At 36.2% G+C, this 19,511-nt stretch overlaps 1 protein-coding gene across 6 annotated transcripts in view; it reads right to left on the bottom strand.

Annotated features, from left to right (window-relative positions):
* Positions 1–13,195, bottom strand: part of LOC128231162 (CCR4-NOT transcription complex subunit 4-like) — a 31,739-nt gene extending 18,544 nt beyond the window's left edge. For 4 of the 6 annotated variants that reach the window (XM_052943631.1, XM_052943636.1, XM_052943635.1 and 1 more), the window contains exons 1-11: positions 13,089–13,195; positions 12,246–12,288; positions 11,626–11,694; positions 11,418–11,483; positions 7,786–7,832; positions 7,313–7,402; positions 6,585–6,732; positions 5,862–6,038; positions 5,287–5,354; positions 2,254–2,461; positions 840–1,051 (exon numbers count right to left, since the gene is read on the bottom strand). In XM_052943631.1, the coding sequence (XP_052799591.1) occupies positions 840–1,051; positions 2,254–2,461; positions 5,287–5,354; positions 5,862–6,038; positions 6,585–6,732; positions 7,313–7,402; positions 7,786–7,832; positions 11,418–11,483; positions 11,626–11,694; positions 12,246–12,272 (1,112 nt within the window). In that variant the 5' untranslated portion in view covers positions 12,273–12,288; positions 13,089–13,195. The remainder of the gene's footprint in view (positions 1–839; positions 1,052–2,253; positions 2,462–5,286; positions 5,355–5,861; positions 6,039–6,584; positions 6,733–7,312; positions 7,403–7,785; positions 7,833–11,417; positions 11,484–11,625; positions 11,695–12,245; positions 12,289–13,088) is intronic. The other 2 variants (XM_052943633.1, XM_052943637.1) reach the window with 1 other exon arrangement.
* Positions 13,196–19,511: the final 6,316 nt, after the last annotated feature.

The raw sequence follows: 19,511 nt of genomic DNA, 5'->3' as shown, positions 1-19,511 counted from the left end.
AAACTACAGTGAATAACTAGAACTCCGTGAGTCGGATGTGTCGCCTGACGAAATATTTACTGTTGACATTATAGCTGTCAGATTGGCATTTTATTCATTTATAGACAATGATGTTGCCATTTAACCTTCAAGTTACTGAAGGTAACAACGTTAAGCCAGACAAAAATTAACAACGAAAATTAACAAACAGCAATAACTCTAAAAATATGGAAGCAAGAGTAACAGTTCTTGTGCACTGCACTTGCCCTCCATGAGATCTATCTAACTATGAAGTTTCAAGTTGATACCTCTTATATTCTTTAAGATATGCCCCCCGACAAAACTTTCAGCATGAAAATTAACAAAGGGCAATTACTCTAAAACTAAGAAAGCAAGAGTTACTGTTTTCTTTATGCACTGCACTTGCCCTCCATGAGATCTATCTACATATGAAGTTTCAAGTTGATAACTCTTATATTATACAAGTTTTGCCCCAGACAAAACTTTAAGCATGAAAATTAACAAAGGGTAATAACTCTGAAAATATGGAAGCAAGAGTAACATTTCTTATGCACTGCACTTGCCCTCAGTAAGATCTATCTACATATGAAATTTCAAGTTGATGCCACTAATAGTTTACAGGATAGGCCCTGGACAAGTTGCCACCACTGCCAACGACAAAAGTAACCCCTGTATGTCGCCTTTTCAGGCGACGCAAATATGAGATATTTGTGTTAGCATTTAGATGTCTGCATGGACTGCAAAATCATTTTTAATCTAATTACTAAATAATGAACATTCTCTTAATAATTATGCAAATAACATGTCCCAAACCGAAATTTTCAATATAAAATATGTACCTAGTTTGCATATCTGTATTTGTGTCTGGAGTTTGTCTTTGCTTGCTAGTAGATCTGTCTGGCTTGTTTTTATCTGGGCTTCTTTCAGTACCGTTTACCAGCGGAGGAGGCGGTGCCCCTGAGCTCGTTTGATTGGCTGGCTTAGTGGAGGGTCCGCCCCCACTCTGTTGTAAAGTTGGCCATGCCTCTTTGTTTGCTGTGTTTGGCGGGACCTGCATAAACATATTCAAATTTAGGCCTTAAATAAATACTCATTGTTTGAATTATCAGACCTTACCTACAGAATAGGTGCCAACCATACAATTTTTGGAGTCTGGTGGTTATTATTTCCTTTTTTTTTATAAATATATCATTATTTTTTGTGTGTGGGATGTGTTAAATATGAAGTTTAAAAAGCTTTAAACTGCTTAAGATATGCCAAAACAAACCTTTAAACCCTACATAATTTGATTTTGACTGAAGATGGACTACCACAAATATTACCAAGATGCATGTTTCTTTCTTTGCATTAAATTTGTTATGCCTTTATTCCACAAACATATTCACAAAATAATTCTTGACAATTTTGAACCAAACGACAAGCACTTATGTGACAGAAAAGAACTAGAACTGTAAGCCATAGGCTAACGAATACCCCCCACCCCTCCATGTCTAGGTTGTTTGCCTTGGAGTTAGGCCGGACAAAGCTAATTTTGCCTACAAGGGGAGATAACTCCAGTCAGGGTCATGTGACCTGTACCAAATTCACAGAGGCGAAAGTTTACAACATGGCCATTAATTTCTGAAAGTTTGATAAAGATTTGTTGAATAATAACAAAGATGAATCCCGGACAGGGCTTATTTTGCCTACTTTAACACATCAAGGGGAGATAACTCCAGTCAGGGTCATGTGACCTGTACCAAATTCACAGAGGCGAAAGTTTACAACATGGCCATTAATTTCTGAAAGTTTGATAAAGATTTGTTGAATAATAACAAAGATGAATCCCGGACAGGGCTTATTTTGCCTACTTTAACACATCAAGGGGAGATAACTCTGGTCAGGGTCATGTGACCCGTACCAATTTCACAGAGGCGCAAGTTTACATCATGGCCATTAATATCTGAAAGTTTGAAAAAGATTTGTTCAATAACGACAAAGATGAATCCCGGACAAAAAAAAAAACGGACGGACAGACGGACAGACAGACGGACAGACGGACAACCCGATTCCAGTATACCCCCCCCCAAACTTTGTTTTGGGGGGTATAATCACAAAACCCAATTGTTGAAAGGTGAAAATGGAGTGGTTCTTTATTTCTGAATATTTCCAATGTCACTTACAACCTTTTCTGCTATCATCATCCTTCTAAAGAAACCTTTCTATAATATTCAAGTAGAGACACAAGGCACAAATAACCTGTATGTAACTCACCTGTTGTGTGTTGTTGTGTGCTGTAGAATTCTGTAAGGGTGGGCTGTGGTTGACACACTGTGGGGGACTGGCCGACTGTGGTATAACTTGTGTAGGCGAGGTTGTTTTCTTCCTACTCCCAGCTTTGTTACTATGCTGGTGATTGTGGGCCGTATTTTGGCTGTTTATATATTGTTCTACCAGTTTTTGTTCATACTCTTGATGTTTGCTGAAACAGAAGAAAGATTCCACAGGTCAGGTCATATTCATAAAACTTCTTAAGTCAATTCTTACCTTAAGTCGAATTCCTGCAATTTTCAAGGTCAAATTAAATATATAAGTGTTTTTAACATAAAAGTATATTCAATAAAAAAAAATCAATATCAAGTATTAAAGATATTAGGCCACTACTTTTATATAAATTGGTTTACAAAACCGGCGGGTCTAATTTTCCGAAAAGTACAAAAAAATAAAAAAAAGAATTTCACTTTTTTTTTCAAAATTATTTTCCCGACCGTATTGATTTTGGTGCGAAACGAAAGAAAAACGAACAGATAAGAGTACGAATGCAGTAGATCTCGACTGGTTTGTTGTTCCGTAGCCGTATTCGCCGATTTATAGTGATAACATGTGAGCCAGTCAACTGTTATGGCAGCGCCGTTGGCAATGGCAGTCATTCTTTGTATGAAATAATTAAGTTAAATATGCAGGAGTTGTTAAAATAACAATAGCAAAATACATTGGCAAATTTAACAGCCGACACAAACAATAACTGTCACGTGATTGTTGTTTTTCCCCGCAAATTTAGGTCATGAAAATATTGTTGTTTATAGATGAAAAATAAGTGGCAGCGGCTGCCATCGAATAAGTAGACACAAATATCTGTAAATTATGTGTGAGAAAAATATTTTATAACATTTTATGGTTTAATATCAAATAACAGTGCACTTAGTGTGAGTGGTGAAATCGAAAGTAAAATTTCTAAGTTGACACCGGTGACCTAGTTTCACAAGTTCGGTCGGTTGTGTTTATGGATTTTAAATCACAAACTGGTTTGGAAATACTTGTCATTGAGTCAATGTAAAGCTTGTGTTTATTCTAGATTACATGTTTATTCATGTTTGGGTTAATAGTAGAGTAAAAACAATGGAAGAGTTGAACACATGTGTCAATGACATTTACTAATTCCAGGAGTTGTGTGCAAAACATTAAGATAAAACAACACGGAAAACTATTTTGAATAAGTCCATTTTAATTTGTAATGAACTTGATATTTCACTATAAATGAGATTTGTTGTTGTAACCAAGGAATTCTCTTTAAAATGAAAAATAAACAATCACGAAGTATAGATGCCCTGTGAACGCATGATACACAAAATGGCGGAGTTGGGAGAAGATGAAAATATCCGATAAATAATTATGGATTTCACTGTTACTATCATTGGTACATAAAGTTAAGTCACGTGCTAGATTTATTATTTTGCTATGTGATTTTTATGTACTGATGTGGTAATTTGCTGCAAGATTTGAATTTGAAATGGATTTGCTGAACATCGCATGGTAAATATCCCGGTCCGAAAATATCCGGACTTAGCATGGATTGGGTTACACACAACTAGGACCCCGCATGGTAAAGGTTATTAAAACTCAAATCTAGGTCTAGTTTGGTGTTTAGTTTTTCAGGAATTGTTTGCACAATATTAAAACACAATGTCTTCATACAATATTACTTCCTTATTTACAAAATTGGTAAATTATTTCACTTTATTGACATTTTCCAATATTGAATTAACTGAAACAATGCTTAGAAAATGTAATGTATTGTCTTAATACAGTGCAATTCTTGTGTATTTTAAAGCGTAAAATTTGCCTTCCTTTTTTCCAATTCAATATTGGTCAGTTTTCAAGTGTTCTGCATTCACTTTTGCTTTAGCATACCCTTAAAGCTAAACAAATGTCCTGCTGAGTACTATTCAATGTATCTTTGATAAAAAGTGTAGTTTATACATGTAAACATGTTTTATAGTCAATTTCATTGATGTTTATATGCACAGTATATAAGATTAAAACTGTGTGTTTAATTAGAACTTTGGAACTTTGAGAGTATTAAAACATGCATTAATAGCAGTTTAAAAATTTAAAATGTCAAGTAAATGATATAAATTTTCAATGTTTTTATGTTGTTCTCTGATTTTCACCCTTTAAGAGTATGTTTTGTGACTTTTTTCCTTTTTTTTTTTTTTTTTCGACCACCCGGTGGACATTTTTTCCAAAAATTCTTGTAAACCAAAAAATAAAAAAGGAGTGGCCTTACTAAGTCATTATGGCCAGTGAGATACTTAAGTTATTTTATTTTAGGAAATGATTTAAGATGTTTTATGAATACTGGGCAAATTCCATCACTTCAACTTAAAGTGGACAGATACTCATGCTCTTAAATTTTCTGTTCAGTCAAGGAGCAGGACACAAAACATAAGTGTTCTTTAGCCAAAGACCATATTGGCATCACAGAATCAATTCTATTGACAATAGATATCTTTAATGGTTATTGTGGCAAATTTAACAGTGTGTGTGCACCACTTTTGGAGACTACAATACCTCAATCATTTCTGTGAAATACAAAATGAAAATAGCTGCATAATGATAATAAAATTCCAATCAGAAAAGAAGAACTTCTCTTTGCAACAATTGGGCATAAATTTCTAGTCTTAAGGCGTGATTATCATGACTATAATAGATTTTTATATGCTGACTGTATTTGATATTATCCTTTATTAAAAACATACACATGATACAGTTTATATTGCTGCCTAAGCGAGGTGACACTGGTTTAAACTTCAGATAAAATATGTGTTGAATTTGCTTCTATAAAAAGTTTTTTTTAATTACATGCCTATATTACATGATTATCTTTCCAGTTTAGGTGTCGTGTTTCAAAAAAACATCGGACTTGACTGGGGTCTTTCAAGCAGAGAAGAGTCCAAGAAGCATAGGCTAAATTTTTTGTTACTCCACTACACAAAAGAAATGTTGAATGTCCCAAAAAACACTTACCCAACTTGCATTTCTTCTTTAGTAAAGCTAGCTGCTTCTTCCCCTAGTTCATGAAGATACATGCAGTCCTGTAAAAAAGGGAGGAAAACATTGAAATAATAATGTCAAACAAACAACTGACTGACAGTTTACTTACAAAAGAATGTCTCTGATGCTTAAAATTCTTTTACTATTCATGAACCTCCATGGCAAGTTCTTTTTAAAATCCTATAACACATGGTAAAGATACAGCCTGGACAAGGTTCAGTCCAGACCAGTCCTATTAACAGAACTCATTTTGACATTTAACCTATAAATGTGACATTGACCTTTGAGGTACAGGTCTGGATTTTGTGCGCAACACGCCACCTTATCATGGTGAACCTTCATGGCAAGTTTTTTGAAAATCCTATAATGCATGGCCATGATACAACATGGCCAAATTCAGTCTCTACAGACTGATGCAGGCCTGAACACATGCACAAACAAGAAACCACCATTGTGACAACTATATATGTCTTGCTCACTGCAAGCAGATGACATAATGGTATTTGTTTCAGGCCAATGCCTGATATCTTCACAGAATGTGCACTTACTGTTTTTGGACATTGAGTACCCCTGAGGAAGTGGCTACAGTATTTGGTTGTGCCAAGAGAGGCTTTCAACGTCCGCCCATCTATATGGACATTGTTCACAGCGGTTATGGCCTTCAAGGCGTCTTCTGTTTTGTTGTATGTCACATAAGCACTGGCACTGGGACCCTGGAATTGTTTCTAACGTCAAAACAAAAGAATGAAGCAAAGTCCTGGAATTGTTTCTAATGTCATAACAGAAGAATTAAGCATAGTACAAACAAATCTGGAAATCAAAAAACATGTTTATATTCAGTTTCAAAATATGATTGCCATGATTAACCCTGAACAACTTGAGCTGCGTATGATACGGTGCCAAAACAGGATTTGAATAAGAATTATTTCAGTGAATACAACTCCATTCTTTAATTGATTTATTGCAAGATTTTCTTGCACAGAGAATTCGGAGTAAACAATGTTTTATGATCATGAGTAACTTTACAATCCCCATTGAACTAAAATGAATCTATCAATTCCCTATGAGCCAATTTTTTTAACATAAAAAGTACATTGGGGATATCTTATCAACAAGCTAAATCAAACTGACCAATAATGCTCTCAATTTATAAAATAGAGGTCATAACTACACAAAATATTAATGAGAAAAAAGTATTCCACAATATAAGTGTTGATTCGATGACTGCGATCATGTTATGATTTATTTATGAATGTGAGAATAAAACAAACCTGGGCGCCAGCATAGGAAGTACTTTGGTTTATCACAACTTTATGTATTTTTCCAAACTTCCCGAAATATTCATGTTTCTTTAACACTTCTGGATCGGCAAGTCTTGTTGACAGCCCCACAACAAACACGAGGTTTCTCTGTACTACCCTGTAATCATGTTAAAATGATTAACCTTTTGATATATCAATGGTCTCACATCAAAACGCAGAAGATCTTTACCCCAAGGTTTCAAAAGCAATGTGTTTTTTTTTGTATATTTTTGGAAATTTGATCAATAATGGTTGGTTTTCAATATGCCGAAATTACGATTTCTGAAGTTACTGAAGGTTCAGCAGTTCTATTTAACTGCGAGATGTCCAATCATTATTTTGACATTTCAATCACATGATACAACAGTTTTTTCTCATTGAAATATGCATTCGGCATTTTGTAATAACTTACTGCTTATACCTTTATAATTTAAGTGATGTGAAAATTCAGAAACCGGAAAAAAATCCGTGTCAGCATTTTGAAGTGAGGCCATCAATATGCTGAGCTACTACTAGGATTTACAATGTAGGTAAAAGCTCTTTCACATGTGGACTTTTCAACTTTCTTATTAAGATTCTTTAATGGTGCAGAATATTCTTAGCATTGAATATAAAAGTTTTACTTTCAGCTTCCCTTTAACAAAAAATATGTGGCAAAATGTTCCATCAGTTGTGTAAATACATGTAGTATTTATTACCTGACATTTGCCAAGTGTTTGCGGTTTTCTGCAGCTTTCTGTTTTCTCTGCAGATCTTTTTGGCGTCTTTCTTTCTTTATCCTCTGAAGTCTGCAAAAGCAGTGAAAACACAACATTATATCAAAATAATCTAGTACACCATTTACTTGTCATTGATCAATATTTAAAGAAATCTTACTTTTTACAGTTATTTTTACTGTTTCAAAAAAACATTAAGTGTAATACACACAGGTGAAATTTATGAGCAACATGTAATGAAACTAACTACGAGGTCATTTTCATTTTCTTATTTGAAAAGGAAATCAGTTACTAAAACCCCCGAGTTGTTTTTTCGCAGTAAAGTCACACTGACAAGATCCATATTCTTGCAAAAACGATTCCTTTTTCATGCACCATATGACAGAACACACTTAATCACTATTATTAATCTTATTGTCAATTATATGTATAAACAAATTTAAACGAATACTTACTCATCTTCTGTGAGAGGATTAAACTTGGCTGGATCTTCTGGATATGCCTGCAAAGATAAACACCAACATTACCTTTAGCTTTGGATACATGGTTCATTATTACAGACAAACAATTACAGGCATTTTATCACTTTATAGGTTTTCTATACTACATATGATAGTGGTGTAGTTTAATAGTTATGCAAGGGTGCTGCACCATGTCCATTCTTTGAAACACCATTTTGCCCTCATGGAGACCAGCATCGGCACCCTTCTCCCTTGATAGAATTCAATCCTTCAGATGGTCATATTATTTCCTTTGTTCTGATTTATACTTATAATTGAATTATAAATACATACTCATTCCACATCTGTTTCTTAAATTAAATTCCTAAATGCATGGCTGAAACTTTGCCTGGAAAATAAAGCTTACAATTTCAAAGTTTCAGCAACCTGTTGGTTTTCAAACCTGGCTTAAACTCTACTATTAACATCATAATAAATTGTATATAAATTTTAAAGAGGCTTTAGTAGTTACTCAACCATTGCCATTAATATGTACCTTTTCATCTATACTTTCAGATCAATCAACAAGACGCCAATGCGGCAATGCTGCATTGAAACTGATTTTTTTATTTGTTGATGCAATTTTGCAAACCTAGGAATTGAACTAGTGACCTACTATTTTTAACTAAAAAGACCCATATTTATTCTTACCGGAGATATCATTCATACAAATAACCTGATCAACAGAAACTATTCCATTTATGTGAGGAAAAATGAAGTTTTTATAAATAAATCAGCTTTTCCAATAAGATCTGTCCCAGAGACCTAGTTTTTGACCCTATATGACACACTTAATCATCTAAGATTTCATTTTTTTTATGACATTGGGAAAATATTTCCTAAGATTTGACCTAGTGATCGGAGGTGACTCATATTCACAAATGTTTGACAACATGTAGGCAAATATTCTGACTAAGTTTCATAATTATTTGACAAAAATTAATGAATTTTTATGACCGTGGAATTCTTTCTCCTAATATTTGACCTTGTGACCTAGATTTTGACCGGGGATGACCCATATTAAAGAACTTTTAAGATATTATGTAGACAAAAATTCTGACCAAGTTTTTTCAAGATTTGAACTAGTGACCTTATTTTTGATCTGAGGTGACCCATATTCACAAATGTTTAAGACAACATGTAGGCAAATATTCTGATCAAGTTTCCTAAATATTTGACAAAAATTAATGAATTTTTATGACTGTGGAATTCTTTCTCATAATATTTGACCTTGTGACCTAGATTTTGACCGGGGATGACCCATATTAAAGAACTTTCAAGATATCATGTAGACAAATAGTCAGGCCAAGTTTCATCTAGATATGAAAAAAAATGTTGAATTTATGACGTGGAAATATTTTTCCTAAGATTAGACCTAGTGACCTAGCTTTTGACGCGGGTTGACCCATATAAAAAATACAAGATACTATGCAGACAAGCATTCTGACCATGTATCATCAAGATTTGATAAAAATTGTTGAATTTATTACCGCGAAATATTTCTTCTAAAGATTTGAACTTGTGACCTAGTTTTTGCCATATCAAGTTTAAACAAGAGATGTTTGTCAAACATTATGCCCCCTCTGAGCGCCATGTTGTCAGGATTATATGGACAATTGAATGAAATATGCATGGACCGAAATGACAGCTGATTTGTCGGTAACATTATATGCCGTTGAGGCAGTTTTAAGATTATGACCATTCAAAGCTTGAGGATAGAGTGTGTTATGACCATGACCTTTGACTCTATGACCTCAAAATCCATAGTAGTCATCAGCTGGTCACCAAAAATCTAAATGTTAAGTTTGAGGGCCATGGGTGCAGGCATTGACAAGTTATCACACAGACAAGCATTTTTCGTTCAAGAACACTGTAACCTTGACCTTTGATCCAATGACCCCTTAAATCATAAGGGGTCATCTACAGGTCAAACACAACTCCAAGTCAAGTTTGAGGGCCATGGGTGCAGGCATTGTCCAATTATCACTTGAAACATTTTCGCATTCAAGGTCACTGTGAACCTGACCTTTGACCCAATGACTCCTAAAATCAATAAGGGTCATCTCCTGGTCAGGCCCAACTTACATGTCAAGTTTGATGATCATAGATTCAGGCATTGTTGAGATATCACTGGGAGAAGATTTGTTAACTTTTTTGCGTTAAAGGTTACTGTGACGACCTTGGCCTGATGACCCCCAAAGTCAAGAGGGGTCATCTACTGGTCAGGCCCAACCTTCATAACAAGTTTGATGACCATAGGTCCAGGAATTGTCGAGTTTGCTTTCAAGGTCACTGTGAGCTAGACCTCTGACCCCTTAAATCAATAGGGGTCATCTACTGGTCAGGCCCAATCTCCAAGTCAAGTTTGAGGGCCATGGGCGCAGGCATTGTTGAGTTATCACTCGGGCAACCTTTTATCGTTCAAAGTCACTGTTACCTTGACCTTTGGCCCAATGACCCCTTAAATCAATAGGGGCCATCTACTGGTCAGACCCAACCTCCAATTCAAGTTTGATGGCCGTGGGTGCAGGCATTGTCGAGTTATCACTCAGACAACCTCATACCATTCAAGGTCACTGTGGCCTTGACCTTTGGCCCGATGACCCCCAAAAACAATAGGGGTCATCTACTGGTCAGGCCCAACCTCCAAGTCAAGTTTGAGGGCCATGGGTGTAGGCATTGCGAGTTATCACATGGACAACCTTTTACCATTCAAGGTCACTGTGACCTTGACCTTTGGCCCGATGACCCCCAAAAACAATAGGGTTCATCTACTGGTCAGGCCCAACCTCCAAGTCAATTATGAGGGCCATGGGTGCAGGCATTGTTGAGTTATCACTCGGACAACCTTTTACCATTCAATGTCACTATGACCTTGATCTTTGACCCGATGAGTCCCAAAAACGATAGGGGTCAGCTACTGGTCAGGCCCAACCTCCAAGTCAAGAATGAGGGCCAAGGGTGCAGGCATTGTCGAGTTATCACTCGGACATCCTTTTACCATTCAAGGTCACGGTGACCTTGACCTTTGGCCAGATGACCCCCAAAAACAATAGGGGTCATCTAATGGTCAGGCCCAACTTCCATATCAAGTTTGATGACCATAGGTCTAGGCATTGTTGAGTTATCACTCGGACAAGCTTTAAAATTATTTTACCATTAAAGGTCACTGTGACCTTGACCTTAGACCCGATGAGCCCTAAAACCAAAAGGGGTCATCTACTGGTCAGGCCCAACCTTCATGTCAAGTTTGATGACCATACGTCCAGGAATTGTTGAGTTATCACTCGGACAAGCTTTGGTCTACCGACGGACCGACGACCGACATACCTGTGCAAAGCAATATACCCCTCTTCTTCGAAGGGGGGCATAATAATGTGATATAAGGTAAATTTAATATTATAAACAGGGACTAGGGTATCTGACAGCAGAATTATATTAGAAATAAAGTTGAAACTTTAGCGCAAGAACTCAATAAATGCATTTATATATATATATAAAAATATGACTTGATGTAGAGTGCAAGCATTTATGTGACAATGTATTTTTAACACTTGTTTCCACGCAACATTGTCCATTTAATGTACCTTTCTGCAAGCTGGACACAGTCCATTCTCATCTGTCCGTATCCGATGCCAGCAGAATCTGCAGATCTGTAAAATATACAAAATAATTTGTAAATAAATAACATTTCGCCGACTGTTAATAAAGCCAATCATTAAATAAACATCAAATAGACTATTTGTATACATGATTGAATATAAAACAATTAAAACAGAACTGATATACTCTTACCTGATATCCACAGGTACATGGGAAGAAATTTATATCATCAATTTCTAGAGGTTCCATACACAATGGACACTGAAATTAGAAAGACAAATTGGCTCAAATGCAGAATAATATCTCCTAAAGTCAACAGTAATTCATGCCTAACACTTAAAACCAGTCTGTATAATATTTTCTAAATCTTGAAATGTGTAAAATTCATATTTCACATCATCGTCAGAAACACTGGTTCATTATTCCATTTATAATACATCCTACCACCGAAATGAGATATGGGAGAAAACTTGCATGTAACAATTCAACACTCTTTACCTAAAAAGATTAACCATGAAGTCATAAAGGCGGTTTGTAACTAAATAAAGAAACACACAACACAATTGCATTGGCTTTGATTCTTATCGGTCCCCTTCAGCACCAATGAAATTAGCCTTATCATTTATTTAATGATAATGAGATTTTCATCGCAGATTGTCCCACGGTACTCAATGAAGCAGAGCGTAATACTGTACCAAGGTTTCCAACAATAATTATTGGGATTCAGAAGAATCTTACACCTTAGAGGTCTGCAAATTAACCCATTATCTCGTTATATATTATTTAATATATCACAATACTTATAGCCTTACCTCGATTTGTTCATCGTTTCCAGACATAATTCTTCTCTGCTATCTGAAGATATAAAATAAAAATTGTATGCTTTTCTAATTCACAGCAAGAACACAACAGGAAAATGACTGCACTGATCTGTTTTCCATAATCGATAAATGTACATAGGTCAACAAAACAAATTGCCAGAAGTGTGAGGCTGATACAAGATCATCCGACTTCTATTGTCAGTGTGAAAACATGAACAAAGTTTCATGTTAAAAATCTTTGACAAATCCTGACAATATTTAAGCATGTTTTGCATGCCTGAACATAAAATCTAAAATGAATGACTGGACGACAAAATCGACCCAGAGGGGAGCTGAAATAGAAACTTGAGTTGAAAAGGCAGGATACCGTCTGGCACATTACAATAGTTTTTCATTAATGATACATTCAACAAAAACATAAAAAAATATTCTCCAACCAATCATACATATGATATAATGCAGTAATCCACAAACATATAAAATGTTATTTTATGCTAAAGCCCCTAAAAAAGGGTGTGTACCTGTCAGAAATATAAAAAGTCATAACTGGTGAAATTTTACTCAATAAAGCTACACAGCCAGTTACTTCGTATCAAATTACTCACAGGATTCGTTCTTCGAAATATTATTAAAAGGTTTCGACGGGATATACGTGTTTTTATTCGTCCTTCACCAGATTGTTGACTGTCTAAACTCGAAAATCAAACCGGTGTTGGGTCATGGATCATTAGACAATATCGGGAATGGTTCTGGTGATATAGACTTTAAAGAAAGCTTAATTAACTAAACGGAATATGATTTGTACCAATATTTATGTGTTTAATAGGTCCATACCTTACGTGTCAAAGAAAATCTGATTTGTGAGTAACGACGATAGAATCGTAGTTTTCGTGCGCAACAAATTCACGCATATGAGTGCCCGGATGTCACATAGGTCACGAGATTGGGTTAAATACCACCAATAGTTTTCTAACAGTTCTTCAGGCCTATAGCTCCCATAGTGAAGCATCATTAAGTTCATCCACACCCTCTGTGCCATTATCAGGCGTATTTTTCCATGTTTTTGGTATCGATAGACAGGGAAATATAAAAAATCCAAATAGTAAAACGCTTTTTATTCCATAAGTGTTGCTACTGCACACCCGCACAGTCATTTACATATCATGTCATCATAGGTGCGTATCTGACTGCACGCAAATTTATACGCTGTTGGGTAATGTACTTTTGACAGTTCGAGGTTTTTGTCATACATAAAAACCCGATTTTGAAATAAAAACTGAAGGGAGGGGGCGACCACCCCTACTCCTCTCGCCATTTTTCCTCCCCGGGCCTCCCCGATTAATATTTTATACATATATTCATACCTTCATTATTATTTCCTAACTCTTAGTTTGTCTAGTTATCCACACAGTCATTCCTATTTATTTATTCATTCAAACCATCGGTTCAAAAAGAGCCTCATTCTTATTTGGCCAATTAATCTATATTGTCACTATTTTACCAGATGAATAACTCGTTTTTATTTTGTTAACTTATCCACACCCTTATTCAAATTTTGTCAAATCAGTTGACTTTAATCTCATTCTGCTTTCAAAACACACTCATTACTACTGTATCAAATTTACCACACACTCATTCCTACTGTATCAATTCTGCCACACACTCATTTATATTGTATCAGTTTTGCCACACACTCATTACTATTGTATCAAATTTGCCACACACTCATTACTATTGTATCCAACTTGCCACACACTCATTACTATTGTATCAAATTTGCCACATACCCATTCCTATTGTATCAATTATGCCACACACTAATTCCTATTGTACCAATTCTGCCACACACTCAATCCTATTGTATCAATCTGCCACGCACTCATTCCTGTTGTATCAATTCTGCCACACACTCATTACTATTGTATCAAATTTGCCACACACTCATTCCTATTGTATCAATTATCCCACACACTCATTACTTTTGTATCAAATTTGCCACACTCATTCCTATTGTATCAATCTGCCACACACTCATTCCTATTGTATCAATTCTGCCACACACTCATTCCAGTTGAACCAATTCTGCATCACACTCATTGCTGTTGAACCAATTCTGCCACACACTCATTCCTAGAGTATCAATTCTGCCACACACTCATTCCTATTGTACTGATTCTGCCACACTCATTTCTATTGTACCAATTTTGCCACACACTCATTCCTATTGTACAAATCCTGCTACACACCCATTCCTATTGTACGAATTCTGCCACACACTAATTCCTATTGTACCAATTCTGCCACACACTCAATCCTATTGTACCACTCCTGCCACACACTATTTCCTATTGAATCAATAATGCAACTAACTCAATCCTATTGAAACGATTCTGCCACACACTCATTCCAGTTGAACCAATTCTGCATCACACTCATTGCCGTTGAACCAATTCTGCCACACACTCATTCCTATAGTATCAATTCTGCCACACACTCATTCCTATTGTACTGATTCTGCCACACTCATTCCTATTGTACCAATTTTGCCACACACTCATTCCTATTTTACAAATTCTGTCACACACCCATTCCTATTGTACAAATTCTGCCGCACACTAATTCCTATTGTACCAATTCTGCCACACACTCAATCCTATTGTACCACACCTGCCACACACTATTTCCTATTGAACCAATTATGCAACAAACTCAATCCTATTGAAACGATTCTGCCACACACTCAGTCCTATTGTACCAAACCAGCCACAATCAATTTTATTGAACCAATTCTGCCATACAATCATTCCTATTGTACCGATTCTGTCGCATTCTCATTCCTATTGTACCAATTCTGTCACTCTTATTCATATTGTACCAATTCGGCCACACCCCCAATCTTATTGTATCTATTCCGTCACACACTCATTTCATTGTATCATTCTGTCACTCTCATTCCTATTTTACCAATTCTGCCACACACTCATTCCTATTGTACTGATTCTGCCACACTTATTCCTATTGTATCAATTCTGCCACACACTCAGTTCTATTGTATCAATGCTGCCAAACTCATTCAAATTCTACAAATTCTGTCACACACTCGTTACTATTGAAGCAATTCTGCCACACTCATTCCTAATCTACCAATTCTGCCACACACATTCCTATTGTACCTATTCTGCCACACTCATTCCTATTGTACCAATTTTGCCACACACTCATTCCTATTGTACAAATTCTGCCACACACCCATTCCTATTGTACAAATTCTGCCGCACACTAATTCCTATTGTATCAATTCTGCCACACTCATTCCTATTGTACCAATTCTACCACACAATCATTCCTGTTGTACCGATTCTGCCACACTCATTCCTATTGTATCAATTTTGCCACACACTCATTCCTATTGTACAAATTATGTCACACACTCATTCCTATTGTACCAATTCTGCCACACACTCAATCCTATTGTACCACTCCTGCCAAACACTATTTCCTATTGAACCAATTCTGCAACAAACTCAATCCTAATGTAACGATTCTGCCACACACTCAGTCCTATTGTACCAAACCAGCCACACTCAATTCTATTAAACCAAATCTGCCACACACTCATTCCTTTTGTACCAATTCTGTCGCATACTCATTCCTATTATACCAATTCTGCAACACACTTATTCATATTGTACCAATTCGGCCACACACCCATTCTTATTGTATCTATTCTGTCACACACTCATTTTGTTGTATCATTCTGCCACTCTCATTTCTATTTTACCAATTCTGCCACACACTCATTCCTATTGTACTGATTCTGCCACACTCATTCATATTGTATCAATTCTGCCACACACTCAGTTCTTTTGTATCAATGCTGCCAAACTCATTCAAATTCTACAAATTCTGTCACACACTCGTTCCTATTGAAGCAATTCTGCCACACTCATTCCTAATCTACCAATTCTGCCACACACTCATTCCTATTGTACCAATTCTGCCACACACTCATTCCTAATCTACCAATTCTGCCACACACTCATTCCTATTGTACCTATTCTGCCACACTCATTCCTTTTGTACCAATTTTGCCACACACTAATTCCTATTGTACAAATTCTGCCACAGTCACCCATTCCTATTGTACAAATTCAGCCACACACTCATGCCTATTGTATCAATTTTGCCAAACACTCATTTCTATTATATCAATTCTGCCACATTCATCCCTATTGTATCAATTCTGCTACACACTCATTCCTATTGTACTAATTCTGCCACACACTCATTGCTGTAAAACCAATTCTGCCACACACTCATTCCTATAGTATCAATTCTGCCACACACTCATTCCTATTGTACTGATTCTGCCACACTCTTTCCTATTGTACCAATGTTGCCACACACTCATTCCTTTTGTACAAAATCTGCCACACACACCCATTCCTATTGTACAAATTCTGCCGCACACTAATTCCTATTGTACCAATTCTGCCACACAATCATTCCTGTTGTACCGATTCTGCCACACTCATTTCTATTGTATCAATTTTGCCACACACTCATTCCTATTGTACCAATTCTGCCACACTCATTCATATTGTACAAATTCTGCCCTACACTCATTCCTATTGTATCAATCCTGCCACACTCATTCCTATTGTACCAATTCTGTCACACGCTCATTCCTGTTGTACCGATTCTGCCACTCATTCCTATTGTACCAATTTTGCCACACACTCATTCCTATTGTACCAATTCTGCCACACACCGATTCCTATTGTACAAATTCTGCCGCACACTCATTCCTATTGTATTAATTCTGTCATACACTCATTTCTATTGTATCAATTCTGCCACACTCATTCCTATTGTATCAATTCTGCCACACACTCATTCCTGTTGAACCATTTCTGCCACATACTCAATCCTATTGTACCACTCCTGCCACGCACTCATTGCTATTGAACCAATTCTGCCACACCCTCATTCCTGTTGTACTAATCTTTCCACACACTCAATCCTATTGTACCAATTCTGCCACACTCATTCCTATTGTACCAATTTTGCCACACACTCATATTTATTGTACCGATTCTGCCACACAATCATTCCTATTGTACCAATTCTGCCACACATTCATTTCTATTGTACCAATTCTGCCACACACTCATTCCATTTGTATCGATTCTGCCACACACTCATTCCTATTGTATTAATTCTGTCATACACTCATTTCTATTGTATAAATTCTGCCACACTCATTCCTATTGTATCAATTCTGCCACACACTCATTCCTATTGTATTAATTCTGCCAAACACTCATGTCTATTGTACCATTTCTGCCACACTCATTCCTATTGTACTGATTCTGACATACACTTATTCCTATTGTTCCATTTCTGCCATAATCATTCCTATTGTATTTATTTTGCCACACACTCATTCCTATTGTACCAATTTTGCCATACATCATCCCTATTTGACCAATTCTGCCACACACTAATTCCTATTGTACCAATTCTGCCACACACTAATTCATATCGTATCAATTCTGCCACACACTCATCCCTATTGAAGCAATTCTGCCACACACTAATTCCTAATGTACCAATTCTGCCACACACTCATTCCTATTGTATCAATTCTGCAACACACTCATCCCTATTGAACCAATTCTGCCACACACTAATATCTATAGTACCAATTCTGCCACACACTTATTCCTATTGTACCAATTCTGCCACACATTCATCCCTATTGAACCAATTCTGCCACACACTAATTCCTATTGTACCAATTCTGCCACACACAAATTCCTATTGTATCAATTCTGCAACACACTTATCCCTATTGGACCATTTCTGCCACACACTAATTCCTATTGTACCAATTCTGCCACACACTCATTCCTATTGTACCAATTCTGCCACACACTCATTCCTATTATATAAATTCTGCCACACACTCATTCCTATTGAACCAATTCTACCACACACACACATTCCTATTGTATCAATTCTGCCACTCTTATTCCTATTGTATCAATTCTGCCAAACACTCATTTCTAATTTATAAATTTTTCCACATGTTAATCTTGTTAAGCCAATTCATTCACACTCTCAAACTTACTATAACCATTCATCCACACCCTCAAACTAACTTTAACAATCCATATCACGCCCTCAGATTTACTATAACAATTCATCCACACCCTTAGAATTACTTGAACAATTCATCCACACCACACCCTCAGACTTACAATAACAATCCATCCACACCCACAGACTTACTTAAACAGTCTATCCACATCCTCTGACTTACTTTAATATTTCATCTACACACTCATTCTTAATTTATCCATCATTTCACAATGACATTCTTATTTTTTTCAATTTATCCTCTATCTCTATCTTGTTCAATCAATACATCAACTTTCTCTATCTTATTTAATCAATTCACCCACTATCTCTTTTTTATTTACCCCGGAAATCAATTTATCTATGTACTCTTTTTTATCCACACTCTCATTCTTATTTCATCGGTTCATCTAGACTTCCATTCTCATTTTAACAATTCGTCCCCTCCGTCAGTCTAATACATGCATCTCATTCTCACTGAGTCAATTCATCCACACTTTATTGATATGTGTCAATACATCCACCCTCTAATTCTCATTGAGTCAATGAGTTAATTCAACCACACTCTAGTGGTATGTGTCAATTCATCCAACCTCTCATTTGTTTTGTGTAAATTTATCCATGCTCAGTCTTACTGCATCAATTCATCCACACTCTCATTCTGATTGTGTCACATGATACCCAGTCTGTCAATTCATAGAAGCTCTCATTCTGATTGTGTCACATCCATACTCAGTCAATTCATCCACGCTCTCATTCTTATTGTGTCACATCCATATTCAGTCTGTGTCAATTCATCCACGCTCTCATTCTTATTGTGTCACATCCATATTCAGTCTGTGTCAATTCATCCACGCTCTCATTCTTATTGTGTCACATCCATATTCAGTCTGTGTCAATTCATCCACGCTCTCATTCTTATTGTGTCACATCCATATTCAGTCTGTGTCAATTCATCCATGCTCTCATTCTTATTGTGTCACATCCATATTCAGTCTGTGTCAATTTATACATGCTCTCATTCTTATTGTGTCACATCCGTACTCAGTCTGTCAATTCATTCATGCCAAATATGCAGTATATGGGTAAATAACAAATACAACATAATTCCATCAT

Source organism: Mya arenaria, chromosome 4 (genome assembly GCF_026914265.1).
Source record: "Mya arenaria isolate MELC-2E11 chromosome 4, ASM2691426v1".
In the NCBI taxonomy this organism is placed as follows: Eukaryota; Metazoa; Mollusca; class Bivalvia; order Myida; family Myidae; genus Mya; species Mya arenaria.
Note: the sequence above shows the minus strand (reverse complement) of the source record. Positions and strands in the feature narration are given on the sequence as shown.